The sequence below is a fragment of the Cryptomeria japonica genome, chromosome 10 (genome assembly GCF_030272615.1).
Source record: "Cryptomeria japonica chromosome 10, Sugi_1.0, whole genome shotgun sequence".
Classification (NCBI taxonomy): Eukaryota; Viridiplantae; Streptophyta; class Pinopsida; order Cupressales; family Cupressaceae; genus Cryptomeria; species Cryptomeria japonica.
The window spans coordinates 164,407,001-164,423,851 of NC_081414.1; the positions used below are offsets into that span (position 1 = coordinate 164,407,001).

The following is a 16,851-nucleotide window of genomic DNA, read 5'->3' on the forward strand; positions in this document are numbered from 1 at the left end:
AGGGTGTAGCTGGGAGGACCCACAAACTTTTCTCTAGGCTTGCACCTCTTCCTTGTTGCTAAGCACTTTAGAGCTATAGGGAAATTCCTTCCCCAGACTGTTGACATGTGCTTTTGCAAGTAACCTTGCACTGACTGCTAAAAATTTCTCCAAAGAACCATCCTCGAAACACACCAGATATTTGGGAGGAACCTTTGCCACACTATTCAAATGAAGGGATCCTTACCCACTGCTTGTAGAGAACATTTTAAATTATTTATGTATCAATATATCATCCAAGTTAAAACTAGATATTATACCAAATATGAGGAATGAAAAAAAAATACCAACCTTCAATATGTTAATAGTAATGTTAATTTAAATAATTAATATTACTCTATTCAAAATAAAACTTTCAAGATTATTAAATACAAGAATTATACTAAAATAGCTAAATGCACAAGACTTGTCCCTTACTCTAGTACTATGGTTGGATTTTTTTATTTAGTTGCAGAAGGCAAAAAGACTAAAATAAAGAAAGCCTGGTCAATTTATAAGTCTGGAGTGGGGAAGGAATGTAGTCTGGACAAGTTCAAAGAATTCATTCAAGACAATAAGGAGCTTTTGCTAGAGGATATGGTGGAGAGGCTTGTGGTTATGGGGAAGGGTATGGCTTATCTATATCATTGAATGTCAATATGCTATGTAGTAAGCATGATGGCTCAGCCAGTATGCCATGTAATCCTTCTCTTTGAATCAATATAAGGGTATTGCCCCCTAAGGTAGATCTTATCAAACAAAAAAACTACATGCACAAGACAAGATATACCTTTGGGAACTCTAATAAAAAGTATTAAATGTTTTCTACAATAGATAGAAGACCTTCCCCAACAATAAATTTGTTTTCGCAAAGGACAATAGAAATGTGGGATAAATAGAAATAGGATTAAACTTTGGAAAACATAAATTAACATTGTTAATATGCTATCTAACTTTAAAAACCACAAAGAAATGCAACACATGTTTGCGAATCTAGTCAAGGGCTCTAAACAACATTTCTATCATAATTTTGATATGAGAAAGCCACTAAGAACCAATTCTCTTCAAATATCCTTGCAAGTAGAACAGAACAAGGGTAACCCTTCATATTTAAATTTTAGATAATCAATAGAAAATAAAAAAGCTCTAAAAAAATTCTCAAATAATTTAATATATTTATAAAAATATCAAAATCTAACACACAATGAATAAGATGGGAAAAAAATGGAATGAAAATGGAATGAAACAAGCAAACCTAACCAAAAGAGACTCTAATTGTAAATAGCATTGATGACCAACGTTGTTAGCGAAGTAGAACTACCTTTATCAATTTGTAGCTATTGGATCTCCCTAATTAGGAATCAGGGAGTCGTCTTCAATAACTGCCAATTCACAGAAGCAAGGAGTGTTCATGTAGTCAATATCAATGTCACCAAATAGTTTACTCATAGCCAATTTTAAAATTTCTTGAAATAAAGATGTGATCAACTATTATATACTTGGCCTCTATAGAGCTCTTTAGAGTCATATTTTACCATTCCAAAGATACAATAGATTTGAAATACATTTTTTTTTAAACAAAAGCACTTGAGAATAGATTTTATTCTTTTGTATTTATGGGATTCATCATTTATTTGTGTTCATATAATCATGACTTAATGTGTTAAAAGAAGTGTTGTGTACAAAATTTTAGATGAGAAAGACTACATTAAGAATTATTAAGGTTCACCAAAATGAAAATAAAAATGATATCTTGAATAAGATTTGTGTAAATAATTTAAACAAAAGTAATTAATAAGTATAATATAATTACCTAAATTAGATGTCAAATAACTAAATAAAAAATCAGTACATAAATAACTGTGATGAATAATTAAAGAAAGATAAAATTTTATTATATATAAACTTAAAAACTAATCCTTTTTAACTCAAAACATACCTATTACCAACAAATACCCTGAAAATATTGAAAAATTCATCACGCTGTGGATATTTAGTTCGTATGTAATACGAATGCAGTAACGGACAGCTGCGAAGGTGATGCCATGTGCGTGCATGGTGAGTGGATAGAGTTGATGTAATGCAAACAAAATTCAACCTTTCTAGACTACGCTTAAATGGCAAGCCTGCAGGGCATCGTGAGAATGAGCCCCTCAAATCCTAGAAATATGGGCTTCAGTCGAACTAACCTTTACGAAACATTACATTTTAGGATTCTTTAAAATGTTCTGGAGATGAAGCCACAGAATAAAGGTCAAAAAGAACCAGCTTCGGTATCAAAGGCCACTCAAAAGTGGATCCTCTGGCAATCATATAAATACATACTTTCTTACTTTCCCTTCTCATCAGGCAATCAGACTTAATTTCCTGTTTCCCCAGTCAAATAAGTTGTGATATTAAGAGAGACACGCAGATATGGAGTTTAACATAGCCTGCCTGTTGATGATGTTATTGGCTTTCAATATTGTGGGAATGACACATGCATCGGATCCTGATATCACCTCTGATTTTGTTCTTCCTCCGGGCCAAGATCTGAAAAAACGTGGATGGCGATTTCTTCACCTTCACGGGATTCTGACAGGTTGGGAGCAACAATTTAACCTGGCAGAGCACAGTGAAAGTGACAAAGGCATCAATGGCAGAGTTCCCTGCATTTACCGGCCTGGGCATTTCAATGGTTGTGCTGCAGTTCCCTGCTGGCGGGGTGAACCCTCCTCGCACTCACCCTTGCGCTTCTGAACTTCGCTATCTTTTGACTGGATCGCTCGAAGTTGGATTCGTTGACACCACCGGAAAGCTCTTCACTCAAACACTATATTCAGGGGATTTATAATAATATTCATCTGACTAGATACAAAAATATGACAACATGCAAAATGACTGACTCTTTACATCAATGCGACCCATCCCATGGGGCCTTCCATCCAGACCAATCTCTGATCATTTCTCATCCTAGCTGAGTATATCATCTGCTGGCAAATCAGGGCTCTATTGCCTCTGATTTCCTCCAAAAGGGCATCTAGGGCACTGACAAAAGGAGTACCTTCAGCATTAAATCTATGCCACGTGTAGCCGTGAGAGAGCTCATGAACGAAGATCCTGGTATGGCCGTCACTCAAAAACCTCTAGAATTTCTCCTTGTTCAACCTGATCACTAAATCCACCTGTGAAGAGACAAAGTAATGTGCGAGTCTACGAGAAGACTCAATAAGGACCCTCTCTTTTCTTTGAAACCTTTCTTCATTTCTTATTTTTCATATATACCAAAGAATTTGGCAAGATAATAGATTCCAAAATAGATTGTTGTCCTTTTTAATGCCTTTAATATAACCAATAACAATATCAAGAGGGTTAACATGCAATGGAAATGAAAAACCAAACATTAACCAGATTTCCTTAGCAATAATATAGTCAAAGAATATATCCCCAGTAGTTTCATTAACTTTACAAATGGTACAAAGAACATCTCTATTATGATCAAATTTGATAGGAAGCTTATCAATGATTAGCAGCCATCTGAATATCTTCTTTTAGGAAGCTAACGGGCTGCTCCAAACTATTTTAAATAGCTTACCCCATTGCATGGGTGTCAAGTCAAAATACCAATAAGAATTAATGTGTTTAAGAATGCTATCATTGTGCATAAGAGCTATAAACTGAGATGCATTTCAACTTACATAACTTAGTGTCGTCACACCAAGAGAAGTCTACAAACCTGTTATCAATAGTTACACATCTTTTGGGAAGTTGCAAGGCAACACAAGAATTATATATGATATTATAAGTTATTTTATTGGAAGCAGGGAGGTGATACTTACAAGAGAGGTCATCCCAAGAGATGAGATCATCAGTCAAAAAAATATCCTTAAAATAGCAAATACCTCTATTAGCCCAATTTTTGGCCGAACAACCTTGAGTAAGGGCTAGGGGTTTACCATTGTGGAAAAAATTCCACCACATTGACCTTTCCCCACATATGAGATCGTCCCTACTAGCCCAATTGTTATTTATATTGTGCATAACACTCTCCCACGCCCTCCAAATTGACTTGAACACCGATGAGCCCACGGTAGAGACGGCGAAACATCCAGCTAAGAGGTCACTAAGAGAGAGGGATTTATTAAGGATTTAGCACATTTGGGAATACCAAAACTAATATTATTCCTAATAAGTATCTTCCATGGCTCATTTCCTTCCAATGCATGAAATATCCATTTAGTTGCTAAGGCAGTCCCTCTAGCTTTAAGATCCTTCATCCCCAATCCCCCAATAGCCTTATCCATACAACACCACTGCCACTTGACTAAGTGAGTCTTTCTATTCCCTTTTCCATCAAATGATAGGAAATTTCTGATGATTTTCTGAAACTCATTAATTTGGTAGTTATTGAACATCCACACCAATGCATAGTAAATGCTATATGAGGAGATATTTTTTTGACAGACTTGTCCTCTCCCAGCAAGTGAGAGGTATTGGTTATTCCACTTGGTGAGTTTCCCTTCAATCTTGCCTTTGATCCAATTCCACATATCCTTAAGACAAAGGGAGACAAAGATCGGAATTCTGAGGTATCTAACAATCTTGTTAGGACCTCCCCACTAAAATCCATAGGGCGCAAGCCAATCAGGAGGGCGATCAAGCCAACTGAGCTGGGTGGATTTAGACAGAGAAATTTTTGCACTAGAGGCATCACAGAACATCTTAAGTTTGAGGGATAAGGAGTCCATATTCCCCTTATCTAGCTCAAGAAATAGTGCTGTATCATCTACAAATTGAATATCAAGAAGATCAGATTTATTCGGTAGAGTAATTCCCTTAACTCTAGGAGATAAATTGTCATCTCTTAATAGGTAGTATAACGCTTCTAAGGCAATAACAAGGAGGGCATGGGCAAGAGGACAACCTTTCCTAATAGATCTACTAAGCTGAAATGACTATGAGATAGAACCATTAATTTCAATTTGCGCATGGGCATCCGTGAGGAGGACCTAGACAAGGTGACAGAATACCTCGGGAAAACCAAATGCTTCAAGCATCATGATGATGAATTTCCATTCAACCTTATCATAGGCCTTTTCAAAGTCAAGAAGAAACATAGCTACCTCCTAACCCGATTTATTGGCCCACTCCATTGGCTCCCAACTGGTGATCAGATTTTGAAGTATGCATCTGCCTTTAATGAAGCCTGTTTGAGTGTCACATATAAGCCTAGGAAGAATATTTTCTAGTCTAATAGCTAGCATTTTGGCTAGAATTTTATGGGAAACATTGAGTAGAGTGATAGGTGTCCATTTTTTTATGAGAGCCTTATTCCCCTCTTTAGGAAGTAATTTGACAAGGCCTCTATTAATATCATCCCCAAGGGAACCTTGCCCAGTGGCTTCCTTGTACACTTCCAGCAAGTCATCAGCAATCCAATTGATATTGGCTTTGTATAATTCAATGGATAGCCCATCCGGGCCTAGGGCCTTATCATTGTGAGGTGAGTTAATGGCTCTTTTGATTTCCTCCACAGAAAAGGGTTGATTTAGCCTTTGATTATTTTCAGGTGAAAGAAGCTTAGGGATTAGAGAGCGACATCTCTCCCTATAGAGAATGGAGGTGGGTGAGTCCTCGATTGAGAAAAGCTTCCTGTAAAAGGTTAAGAATTTTGTCATGATGCCTTCCCCACTAGAGATCTCTCTATCTTTTACCCACAACCTATCAATTATGTCTCTAGCTTGCTTCTGCTTAATATACTGAAAGAAAAACTTAGAACCTAAATCTCTCTATTGCAGCCACTCTATTATATCTCTTGCCCTTGCTCCTAATGATTTGTCATCTTGCATCTTCCTAAGTTTATCTCTAGCCAAAGCCATTGACTGGGAGAGTACCTCACTACTCGGATCAATTTGGATCTGTTCTTCTACCTTGTGTAGATTGGAGGTGAGGATAAGTTCAATTTGTCTCACATCCTTGGCTTTACTTTTGCCCACAGTCTTAAGTGTGTTCTGCGAACCGATCACAGAGGCGTTCCATTTTTACAATATGGGAATTAGAGTGAGAGTTCCATCTGTTTAATAGCCTGACAATATGGATAGTAGTGAGAACATCCTGATCTTCTAACAGTTTTGTGTTGAGAATAAATTTGTTATTTCCCTCAATTTGAACCTTGATATTGTCTCTAAATGAAAAATGGGCAATAATGGGGTGATGGTCAGAGAGAGGAAGGCCAGACTTCCACCAGGAAGCCATTTTGATCATATGCAAAAGAAAAGAAATCCTTGTTGGCATAAAATCTGTCAGGTCTAGAGTAGATCTTATTTTGCCCTTTTTGGTAGTTGCACCAGGTAAACCAAATACCTCTATGGGAAGATATCATACCTTCTAACGGATCATACAGTCTCTTCATCCCTTTCAGTCTGTCCCAATTAATCTTCTCTCTGTCTTTCCACTCCAATTTGTAACCTCCCCTCTTATCCTCCTGGTGCTCAATCATGTTAAAGACTCCTCCCATGATCCATGGGATGTCAGGTAAGGAAGCAAGCCATTTCCATAGATTGGATCTCTCCCTGTAATCATTAGGGGCATAATTGTACAAATACCAAATGTGTTATCACCACTTTTAATAGAAACCTAGACTGCTCTATTACATGGAGATATTCTGGAGCACACAATTGAGTTTTTCCATTTGGGATTGATGAGGATCACAACTCCCCCTTTCCCCTTTTCATGTTTGGTATAAAACTTCAGATCATCTTTCTAAACAAAGTTCAAATTAACATCCAACGAGAAACTAATGGCCTAGACTTCTTGAAGCATAACAATATCCAATTCTCTATGTTGGTTAAGCATTCTTCTAAAAATATACTTTCTGTCAGGAGATTCCAACCCCTGAACATTCCATGACATGCATTTCATGATCAACTACCTCTTAATTGTCTTCCTCGGCAACTTGGAAGCTGCTGAAACACTTAGGCATGCTAGATTTCTAGTTAGATTTCTTATGCAGAGGAGAACTTTTATTTTTGGATCCTAGAGGTCTACCTCTTTTTCTCCTCGCATTAGCTTTTGTTTCATAAATCTTCTCATCCAAAACTCCTCTCTCTCGGACCCTCTCACCACTAGTGATAGAGTAGTTGGAAATAAGGTCAATATATAATTCAAACTCATCATTTCCCAACGAGGAGTCATCCTACAGGTTATCTCCCTTAGTTATGCCAAGTTCGGTGAGAGTGGGGGTGTTGTTAGGGTTTGATTTGCCAACCATTGGGTCATTGGGGATGATCTCATAGAAAACATTGTCATGATCAATCAACTTGTTAGTATCAGGAGGGGCAGACACCATAGTATCAGTTTTTTTTTACAATGACGAGGGCAATCTCCCTCCTCTCAGGAATCCAAAGGATCAACCAATTCCTTTGTTGGCTCAAGTTGATAAGCAAGAATCTGAAATTGATTGGATTTTGGTAGAGTGGGGTAATTTATAGGAGGAGGGAAGACTGTCTCCATCCTTCCCAAGTCACTGATACCCTATTCTACCCCCTCAAAATTCCTAGTGATAGATCTGACGAGAGAATGCCTATCATTATTATGAAAGAATTTAATCTCAGGCGGAGTTTCAAGAACGTCTTCTTCCATGAGCGATGCGGAGGAGACCTTATGATAATGTCCACACGCTCTATTTTTTTCCAATGCGAGTTGTTGTGCATTCTTCCTCTTTGACCTCTTGTCCTTCCTAGTTACCACCTGGAAGCCCTTATCCTTCATTTCCTCCAACTGCAAAATGGCTTCTGACACAGCACAATTCAGAGGAGGGTCATCTTTGAAGGTGCCAAAGATAGAGTTATCAATAGTAGGGATTATTACTTCTTTCTCACTCGAGAAACCAGAGACAACTTTATTAATGGCTTCTTTGAGAGACTCAAGTTTGCCCACTAAAGGAGAATTTTCGCCAAGATTGGAGGCCAAAGTGGAGAGGTTACTATCATTAGAGACAGGTTTAGAAACATGGTCGATAGGGTTTTTAGAATCCCACTTCCTAGCATTAATAATAGGGGAAAATCTTCTAATATGCCCTTCCTTCCTACATAGAAAACAAGCATTAAGGCCACCTAGGGTTTCAAAAAGACAGGTAAATTTTTCACCTCCAATATTAATGACAATAAATCTAAGAATATCTACACCAGGGTTAATGGAAACAAGAACTCAAGCATCTGGGTGAGGAACCAAGTTTGGCGAGTGGTCTATCCTTATTATTCTACCTATAGGTTCCACGATTTGAGGAATAAAATTCCAGAAAATAGGAGGTTGATTCTTGATTTGGATCCAATGAGGGCATGATAGTGCCAGTATTTCCTCCTTGTTTGTGTCAAATGACCATTTAAGAGCCCTAAATGTGGTTTTCCCCACGGCCCAAAATTGCTTCTTAAGAATTTATGCCTGAGATTTATTATCATTGAAAAAAATAATGAACAGACCTTTTTGAACCATTCTGCAAAAAGAAAAAATAAACCCTAATTTTTTTATCCAATCATCCATAAATTTTCTAGTCGAGCATCTATCAATTTTAGTGGCTCCAAAAAAGATAGCTATGTCTTGCAGTCTAGCCTTTTCCAAATCTATATCCCTAGTCATCGATTCATTAGGTGAAATGGACAAGGTAGGCAAAGGAGAGGGAGGGTCCTTACCGACGTTTCTTCCACCGCCATCGCTTCCTGGTTCGAAATCACTTACCAAAACAAACGTGGCTTCATCCGGAACCTGCACAACTGAGCCAATAATGGCATCTTGAAAGATTTTTCCATTAACACCGTCGACCTTGTCCTTAGAGACCGGCGGTCGGGTCGAATTAATGATCGACCCAATTGAATGCTCACCCATAGGGCAACATGTACAACAATACGAACAACAGTCCTAACTTCACTATGCATAATAAATGCGAAAGAAATGAATGTAGGTAGGAAGGAAAGAGGAAGGCCTTACCACAATGGAGGAAGCCTTACCACCTCCTCCACTTGCAGGAGGGAGCCCCGTCATCAAGCTTGGATGCCTGGTCCACGTCAGCACACCCTAGCTGGGCATGTGCACAAAGATGCTGGTCAGAAAAGTGTACACCACCCAAAAAAAACTTGGAAAAAGCACGTACGCACATACGCGGTTTTAAAATTTAAAATTCCTACGTACGCGCTTAGGTTTGTTCTTCCTAAGCCTAGAAAAGGTAGCACGTACGCGCTGCTTTTAGGAAAATGAGCGCGTACACACTACGCCTAGGAAAATTAGCGCGTACGCGCTGCTTATAGGAAAATGAACATGTACGTGCTAATAATCCAAATAATACCACGTACACGGTGCCTGGTAAAAAAAGTTTTTAAAAAGAAATTAGGTCTCATTTACCCGTAAAGTGCATTTTTTGCTTCATTTTTTCTCATTTTCTAACCTAAACTGCGAACAGGGTGTTATTTGTCCTCCAGGCTATGGATCAAGGTTAGTTTTTGTTTATTTTTGTCTTTCTTTCTGGTTTATGCAATTTGTTTTACATTTTGAATTTAATTTCATTAATTTTGATTAGGTTTTTTCATTTTTTGTTTGAAAAACCAAATTCTTCTAATCCAGAACAAGAACAACCAAATGCACCTCCTGAAAACCCACAAGAACAACCAAATGCACCTCCTGAAAACACACAAGAACGATCCCCAATTCCTCCTTTTGACCGCATAGCTGAAACATAGGAATAATTAATTAATCAGTTAGGACAAAATACGTCTAAAATTAATAAACTGATTGTAAAATTAAAAACTTCTAAACTTGACCATCATCAATCCCTCGCCACTAGCCTAGAAACATTAGCTAGTGGTGCCATAGTTGTTTCCATAGAAATTACCAAATGGGGACGCTTTAGGGATAGGTGTCGTCAATTCTATGCCAATGGGCTATCATACGATGGAGTAAAAAACAAAAATATTTCTAAACAACAAATATGTGCCCTTTTTGTTGATCCCAAAACTGGTCAGTCATTACCTCTTAATGCAAAGAGGTTTCCCATACATTGGTGTACCAATGTGCAGATGAAGAATCTTTTTTGGCAGAGGTGGTGGATGGTCTTTGATGATCCACCTTGTAATAATTATGAGGTGCGATTATATTTTTTGAGAAAAATATATTGTGAGTTTGTGCTCAATGTGCGGCCAAACTATTTTGACATGAGAGAGTTTTATGGTAGAGGTGGTGGCTCTGCCCAAGATAGACCTGGAGCCCATAGGCGATTAGCCGCGGAGAGTCACCGCCCCCTAGTACCCAAATCCAAGGTGCATCAGGCTGTCCCATTAGAGCTGAAAGAGTCAATGGAGCTACAGACTCTTCAGGCGGCCACAGCATTGACTGGTGCCATCATCCAGCATGGGACATCATTAGCACACCCTATTGTATTGGATGATGAGCCGTTAGAGGGCAACAGAAAGCCCATCAAGCATATGTGTGTCAGTTGCTCGGGGATATGCTCGAGGATAGATGATGCAGCCGGTGCAGATGGGTACTCATATCATCTGTACACAATTTGCAGTTGTAGATGTCAAGCTCACACAGTTGAGGATGTCACGCTGACAGATGAGTTGATGGACATGGTGTTTGCCCATGAACCACAGACACAAGTGTGTTGATTTGAATTCATAACATTTTATTTATCAGACACTTTAAATTTGTAATTACATAAATGAATTTTCATTTATACATCGATTTAAATTGAGACAAATAATATGCATTTTAGGATGCAACAGCGGTATCCCATACACCTCCCCCAGTTACCATAGCTGCAACTTCGATGCCTGAGGTATAAATTTTGTAACATGTTAAAATAGAATAGTACACTTTGAATTCAAAAAAATACAAGATATACTAACTATCTTTATGCTTGGTCCAATTTCTGGTTTGTAGGTGTTGACAGGGGACGAAATGTCCTAGATTGATGACATCACACTCTCTGCAATCGATTTTGGCCTACAAGGCTATACGGTGTCATATTTTGTACAACTCTTTTTATGTATTGTTTTGATGGAATATGCAAGTCATTTCATTTTAGATTTTTAAAATTATGTTTAATTTATTATTTGTACTAATATCTCATGTTAATTTTGTGTTTTTAGGGTACCCCCTCCGCGTCTAGGGCTCGTCCTAAGAAAAAGAATTCCTCGAAGACGCCAAAATGTGTGAAGAAGGTAATCGAACACATTTTTAGTTGTACAATTGTTTGAAAATGTTGAAATCAAGTATTAGGTGGGGTTTGTAGATTGATTAGTGTTTTTTGTCTATTTTACATGTACAGCGGCCATTGAGCTATGTGGATATGTTGAATGCACCTGATTCGCCCGCGGATCAAGAGAGGGTAGAGGTATGTATCTCTACTTTATTTTCTTGATTTCATGATTATATGCACACGTACATGTGAACTTGTGATATATTATAATCTTCTAATCTTTTCATACAGAAAATATCCATACCTATTTTGTCAATGGCGAACCTTCCTCCTTGCACTGGAGAAGCATCTCAGAATTCGATACGCTTTTGTTTGATATGTAAAATTAATTGTTTTCAACCTTCAATACTTATCATTATATTAATTGGATTTAATCTTTGTACATTTTTTGTATAGGTAATAGCATCAGTTTCTACATCGATGGTGAGCCATCCTCAATCCATTGGAGAAGCATCTCCAGAACAGGTATGTCATTGTTCTCTATATTATAGCTTTTAAGTGTTTTTGATATATTTATGTTAGTAAATTGTATTAATTGTACATTTAATCTACTATAGACTCCTTTGCGATACGGCCATAACGTGGATCAATTTAAGTATGTCTTCAAGAAAACTCCTAAGAGTGACAAGGAGAGGAGAACGAAGACATTAGCTCTTGGATCAGCCGATGAGGTAATCTACATTTCAATTGCAAAGGAATTAAAGTTAAATGCATAGTTATGATGTTAATTGTGAACTATTTTCTACAAAATAATTCTAACTTGGCTTTTGAATTGTGGTTTTGCAGCCATCTACAGAGCCACGTACTGCGCCGAAGAGGCTTGATTTTGGTGATCCACCACAAGTTTAGGATCATATAGTGTTAGTTTTGGTCATAGAATGACCAATACATGTAGATATATTCTATATTTTTATTGTATATTGATTTGGACATGGCATATGTTACATTTTTGTAATACTTGTATTGACTTGGCAGACATGCCTTTTTTTATATATATAAATATTGATATTTGATCCAATAAATGTGTAATGAGTTCATTATTTTGTATTCGTGGTATTTTGTGGTTGTCCTTTTATAAATTTAAATGAATATTTGCATATGTAATCAACAATATGAATATAAACAACAAAAATATATGATATAAAGCATTGCAATCATGGAATATGATTTGATAAAATTTCTAAAATATTGAATTAACCCTACAAAACTCCTTGTATTCAGTTCATTATTGTGTATTCGCTATATTTGGTGGCTACCCTTTTATAGATTTAAATTAATATTTGCATATGTAATTAACAATATGAATATAAACAACAAAAATCGACAATATGAATATAAACAACAATGTGTTTGGTGCGAGAGCGCCCTCACACTCGCAATGGTCAAATTTTGTTCCTCATGTGCAGAAACCGATGTCGCGAGCACGTCCGGGTGGGCAGGTTTATGCTAGGCATGGCCATGTCATGCATCCCAAAGCACCAGAACGTCGAGAGTCATACCCTACCGGTGCGATCTCTCAAGTGCACTTAGTCCAAAAAATTGTCAAAATTTGACGGACTATTTATTCCAATCCATGACACATACGGTCGATCTGTTTGATCCTGTGGGGTCGTGTGAGCCTCCTCTACAATGGCCTATCTCGGTTTTTGACGACTCAGAGCCATTTTCAATTAGTAGCATTTTTTCGCCTGCTAAAAAAACTGTCAGTTGCTTGCAAGGAAAAGTTGCAAGATTGGCTAGAATTGGTTCTGTTCCTCGTGTGCACAAACTGACATCACAAGAACGTCCAAGTGGGTAGGTTTATGTGAGGCATGGCCCTATCATGCATCCCAAAGCACCAAAACATTGAGAGTCATACCCTACCGGTGCGAACTCTCAAGTGCCCTGAGTCCAAAAAATTGTTAAAATTTGATGAACTGTTTCTTCCAATCCACAACACATACGGTCAATCTGTTTGATCCCGTGGGGTCACGTGAGGCTCCTCTACAATTTCCTATCTTGATTTTTGACGACTCGGAGCCATTTTCAATTAGTAGCATTTTTTCTCCTGCTCAAAAAACTGTCAGTTGCTTGTAAGGAAAAGTTGCAAGATTGGCTAGAATTGATTATGTTCCTCGTGTGCACAAACTGACATCGCAAGCACATCCAAGTGGGAAGGTTTACGCTAGGCATGCCCCTATCATGCATCCCAAAGCACCAGAATGTCGAGTCATACCCTACCGGTGCGATCTCTCAAGTGCCCTAAGTCCAAAAAATTGTCAAAATTTGATGGACTATTTCTTCCAATCCATGACACATACGATCGATCTGTTTGATCCCGTGGGGTCACGTAAGGCTTCTCTACAATGGCCTATCTCAGTTTTCAATGACTCAAAGCCATTTTCAATTAGTAGCATTTTTTCGCTTTCTCAAAAAACCATCAGTTGCGAGCATGTCCAGGTGGGTAGTTTTACGCTAGGCATGGCCCCGTCATGCATCCCAAAGCACTAGAATATTGAGAGTCATACCCTACTGATGCAATGTAGAAGTTGCTTGACAACTTTTTGACAATTTTTTTGACAACAATGACAATTCTGCTCAAATTGCATCTAGTCTCAATCTATGACCGCTGTGACCCAATAATGACTCAAATAATTATCCATGATTATACAAGAATAAAAATAGTCATAAAACATTATCACATATTATATTAAAATTTGCCTCTAAATATGGTGAAATCAGCTCTTGGCTATTTGATTATACAAAAAATTGTTTTACAAATAATCTCATGGGCTTTTATACAAAATTTGGCATTACAATATATGTGATTCAGCTCATCACCATTTTAATATGCAAATCATCTCATGGGCTTTTATACAAAATTTGGCATTACAATATGTGTGATTCAGCTCATCGCCATTTTAATATACAAAATTTGGCATGTACATATGTACAAATCAGCTCATTGCCACTTAAATATACGAAATTATGCCCCTAAACATATAAAAATCAGCTCATGGGCATTTATATATACAAAAGACAAATATAGAACAATTCATCAACGATTTATACAAAATTCTCAAAATCATTCTACTCTAAACCATAGAATCAATCAAGTGAGCCTTCAGGATCGGCTCTAACCCGTATTGTGTCAAGTATTGCCTCGTGGTCAAATTCATGAACCTTCCATAAAATCTTGTTATGAGGTCTACCACGATACTTCATCAAATGAATATTTGTTGCAACAACAAGGTTAGAGAAATGAAGAATATGTCTGTGTGTTTCAAAGTCCTCGAACAACTAAACATCAGAATTCTTGATAGGGTATCTCTGAAGCCATGTTCCTGTCACAACAACAGACCCTATTGGGTACTCAATACCCTCTCCATCAATGATTGTGGTTGTCAATTTTCTTTTAGGCTCAACACAATGACACAAATAGTAATTTGTTCCTTCTTCATTGTTCTCTTCTGCAAGAACTGCATACACATGACCTGTATTTTATAAAGTGTTAATTAATACCAAAAATAAAGTATAATGTACAACAAAATGAACCAAAAAGAATACTTGCAAAAAAATTAACTCAAAAAATCACTTGAATCCACTATGTCAAATACATGGTCAAAATCCACCGATGTCTCCATCTGGCTCAATTGTAGTGCTTTGGGAATTTTATATGAATCAATGGGAACCAATGGTCTACAAGACCATTTGTCAACCCACTTTTCTGATTCACATTCTTCCCACAAACAATACATGCATGAAGAGCAAAAACATACCATCTATCTCATATAAATTACCAGTGAACTTGAATTTGAACTCATAAATGAGTGCATATCACTCGATCCTGCAACTGTACAACAATCTAGATAGTTTTCAATGTTAGATTCAGTAATCAACCAAAAATATCTATGAACCAATGACATACCTGGATTACCTAGACCCATCGTAGACTTACACCATTGCACAATTGTTTCTGCATCTACCAACTCAGCACCACCTTCGTACTTCAATTCTTCCCTGGCTAGGGCTCTTTTCACACATGCTCCTGCACCATCGTGCTCTCCCTTACCATGTCCAGCCTCAGTGAAATTCCAAAAATGTTGTACACCGCTTGTCACATGCATCCTTGTCATCCAATAAAACATCCTTGCATTCTTGAATTGTGCAGTGCAATTATCTGACCATATTAAGTGTCGGTTGTATCGTATGTTCCTTTCCCTTAAACTATCATAGAAAACTTTAAAGCATCCTTGTACAAACTCTGATGAATGAGTACGATCATCACTTATGTAGAAGTGATACTCTCTTACAACCTTTCTATCCTCCTCTGTGCTATCATCTGCATGCATGAATGCTATGTGTACAAAAATAGAAACTTGTGTAGAGTGATAATACATGGATTGCACTTCATTTTGAGGTTGTAGTGTATAATTTTCAGCGAAATCAACGATTGAGACAATGGTGCCAAGAGGAAATGTGTCCTTACACAACTTGAATTGCTCATCTAACCATCGAGCTCTATGTGTATGCACTATGTACTCATAAACTAGTTTCTCTTGAAACATTTTCATAAATTGAGCTACACATATATCATTTTTCACTAGCTCACATCTCTTCAAATCTTTTCCATCTTTAACTCCATATGTGACTGTCTTGTATTTTCTGAAAGAAACTAGTTTTGTACCAATTTCATGTGTGCTCTCCAAATGTATGCATCTTGGTAAATGTTGCGAAGCACCACATATAACACAAGAACCTTCCAAACAAGGCATCTTATAATAAATGAAACCATCATATCTATTACATAACACACTTGAAATAAATTCTCTTGCCGACTTAGGAGGTGCTTGTATATTACATTCCTACAAAACATTGTTAGTGTACAATGTAGAACAAATATGATGAAAAATATCATAATGCATGGAAAATTCAATATGTATCCTACAACAACACGTGGTGCGTACATGATTAATCTTAATATAAAAAGGTTTTGCCATTTCAAAAAATCTTTGAGAAATTTTTATTTGAGGAAACTTTTGAAGGAATCTTTCATAAAATTTAGTTTGAGTCATATCCAAATAGTGTTTCGCATGTGGCTCACTATTTTTAGACCCAATTCTCCTTCTAACAACATCTGTTTGGCTGGGCGATACTCTTGTGTTGTCATGCCAAAAAAATTCAATTAATGTTTTTAGTGCATCTACAACAACCTTGTCTTTGCGTGGTAGTCTACCCGAGAATGCCCAAAGAGAATTATTGTTAGGTTCCTCTATTTGTTCTCGCCTCTTTAATTCTTTACTTAATGTTGTTCTACTAATGTTTAATGACTTACTTGTTTTGCTTATCAAATGATCTTTTTTTATTTTCTTGCTCATTATGGTTGATGTAATGACACATCGAGTAGCATTAGAATCTTTACTACGTGATTTTGAACCAATAGATTGATATGAATCAAATCGATTTCTGACAATAGTTCTTTCACTGTTACTTTCAGATGATCTTAGGCCTAGAATTTTCATTGTCTCTCTAAAATTCAAATTTTTAATCATTTGAACAATTAATTGACATCTTGTGGTTTGATTTAAGTTTTTAAAATAGTTTTGCCATAATCGTTTAAACAT

At 37.1% G+C, this 16,851-nt stretch overlaps 1 protein-coding gene across 1 annotated transcript; it reads left to right on the forward strand.

Moving 5' to 3' along the window:
• Window positions 1–2,433: 2,433 nt before the first annotated feature.
• On the forward strand, window positions 2,434–2,851 carry LOC131045220 (putative germin-like protein 9-2). The gene is made up of 2 exons (XM_057978767.1): window positions 2,434–2,661; window positions 2,708–2,851. Exons 1-2 carry the CDS (start codon window positions 2,434–2,436, stop codon window positions 2,849–2,851), a joined length of 372 nt encoding a protein of 123 aa, XP_057834750.1.
• The last annotated feature ends 14,000 nt before the right edge of the window (window positions 2,852–16,851 follow it).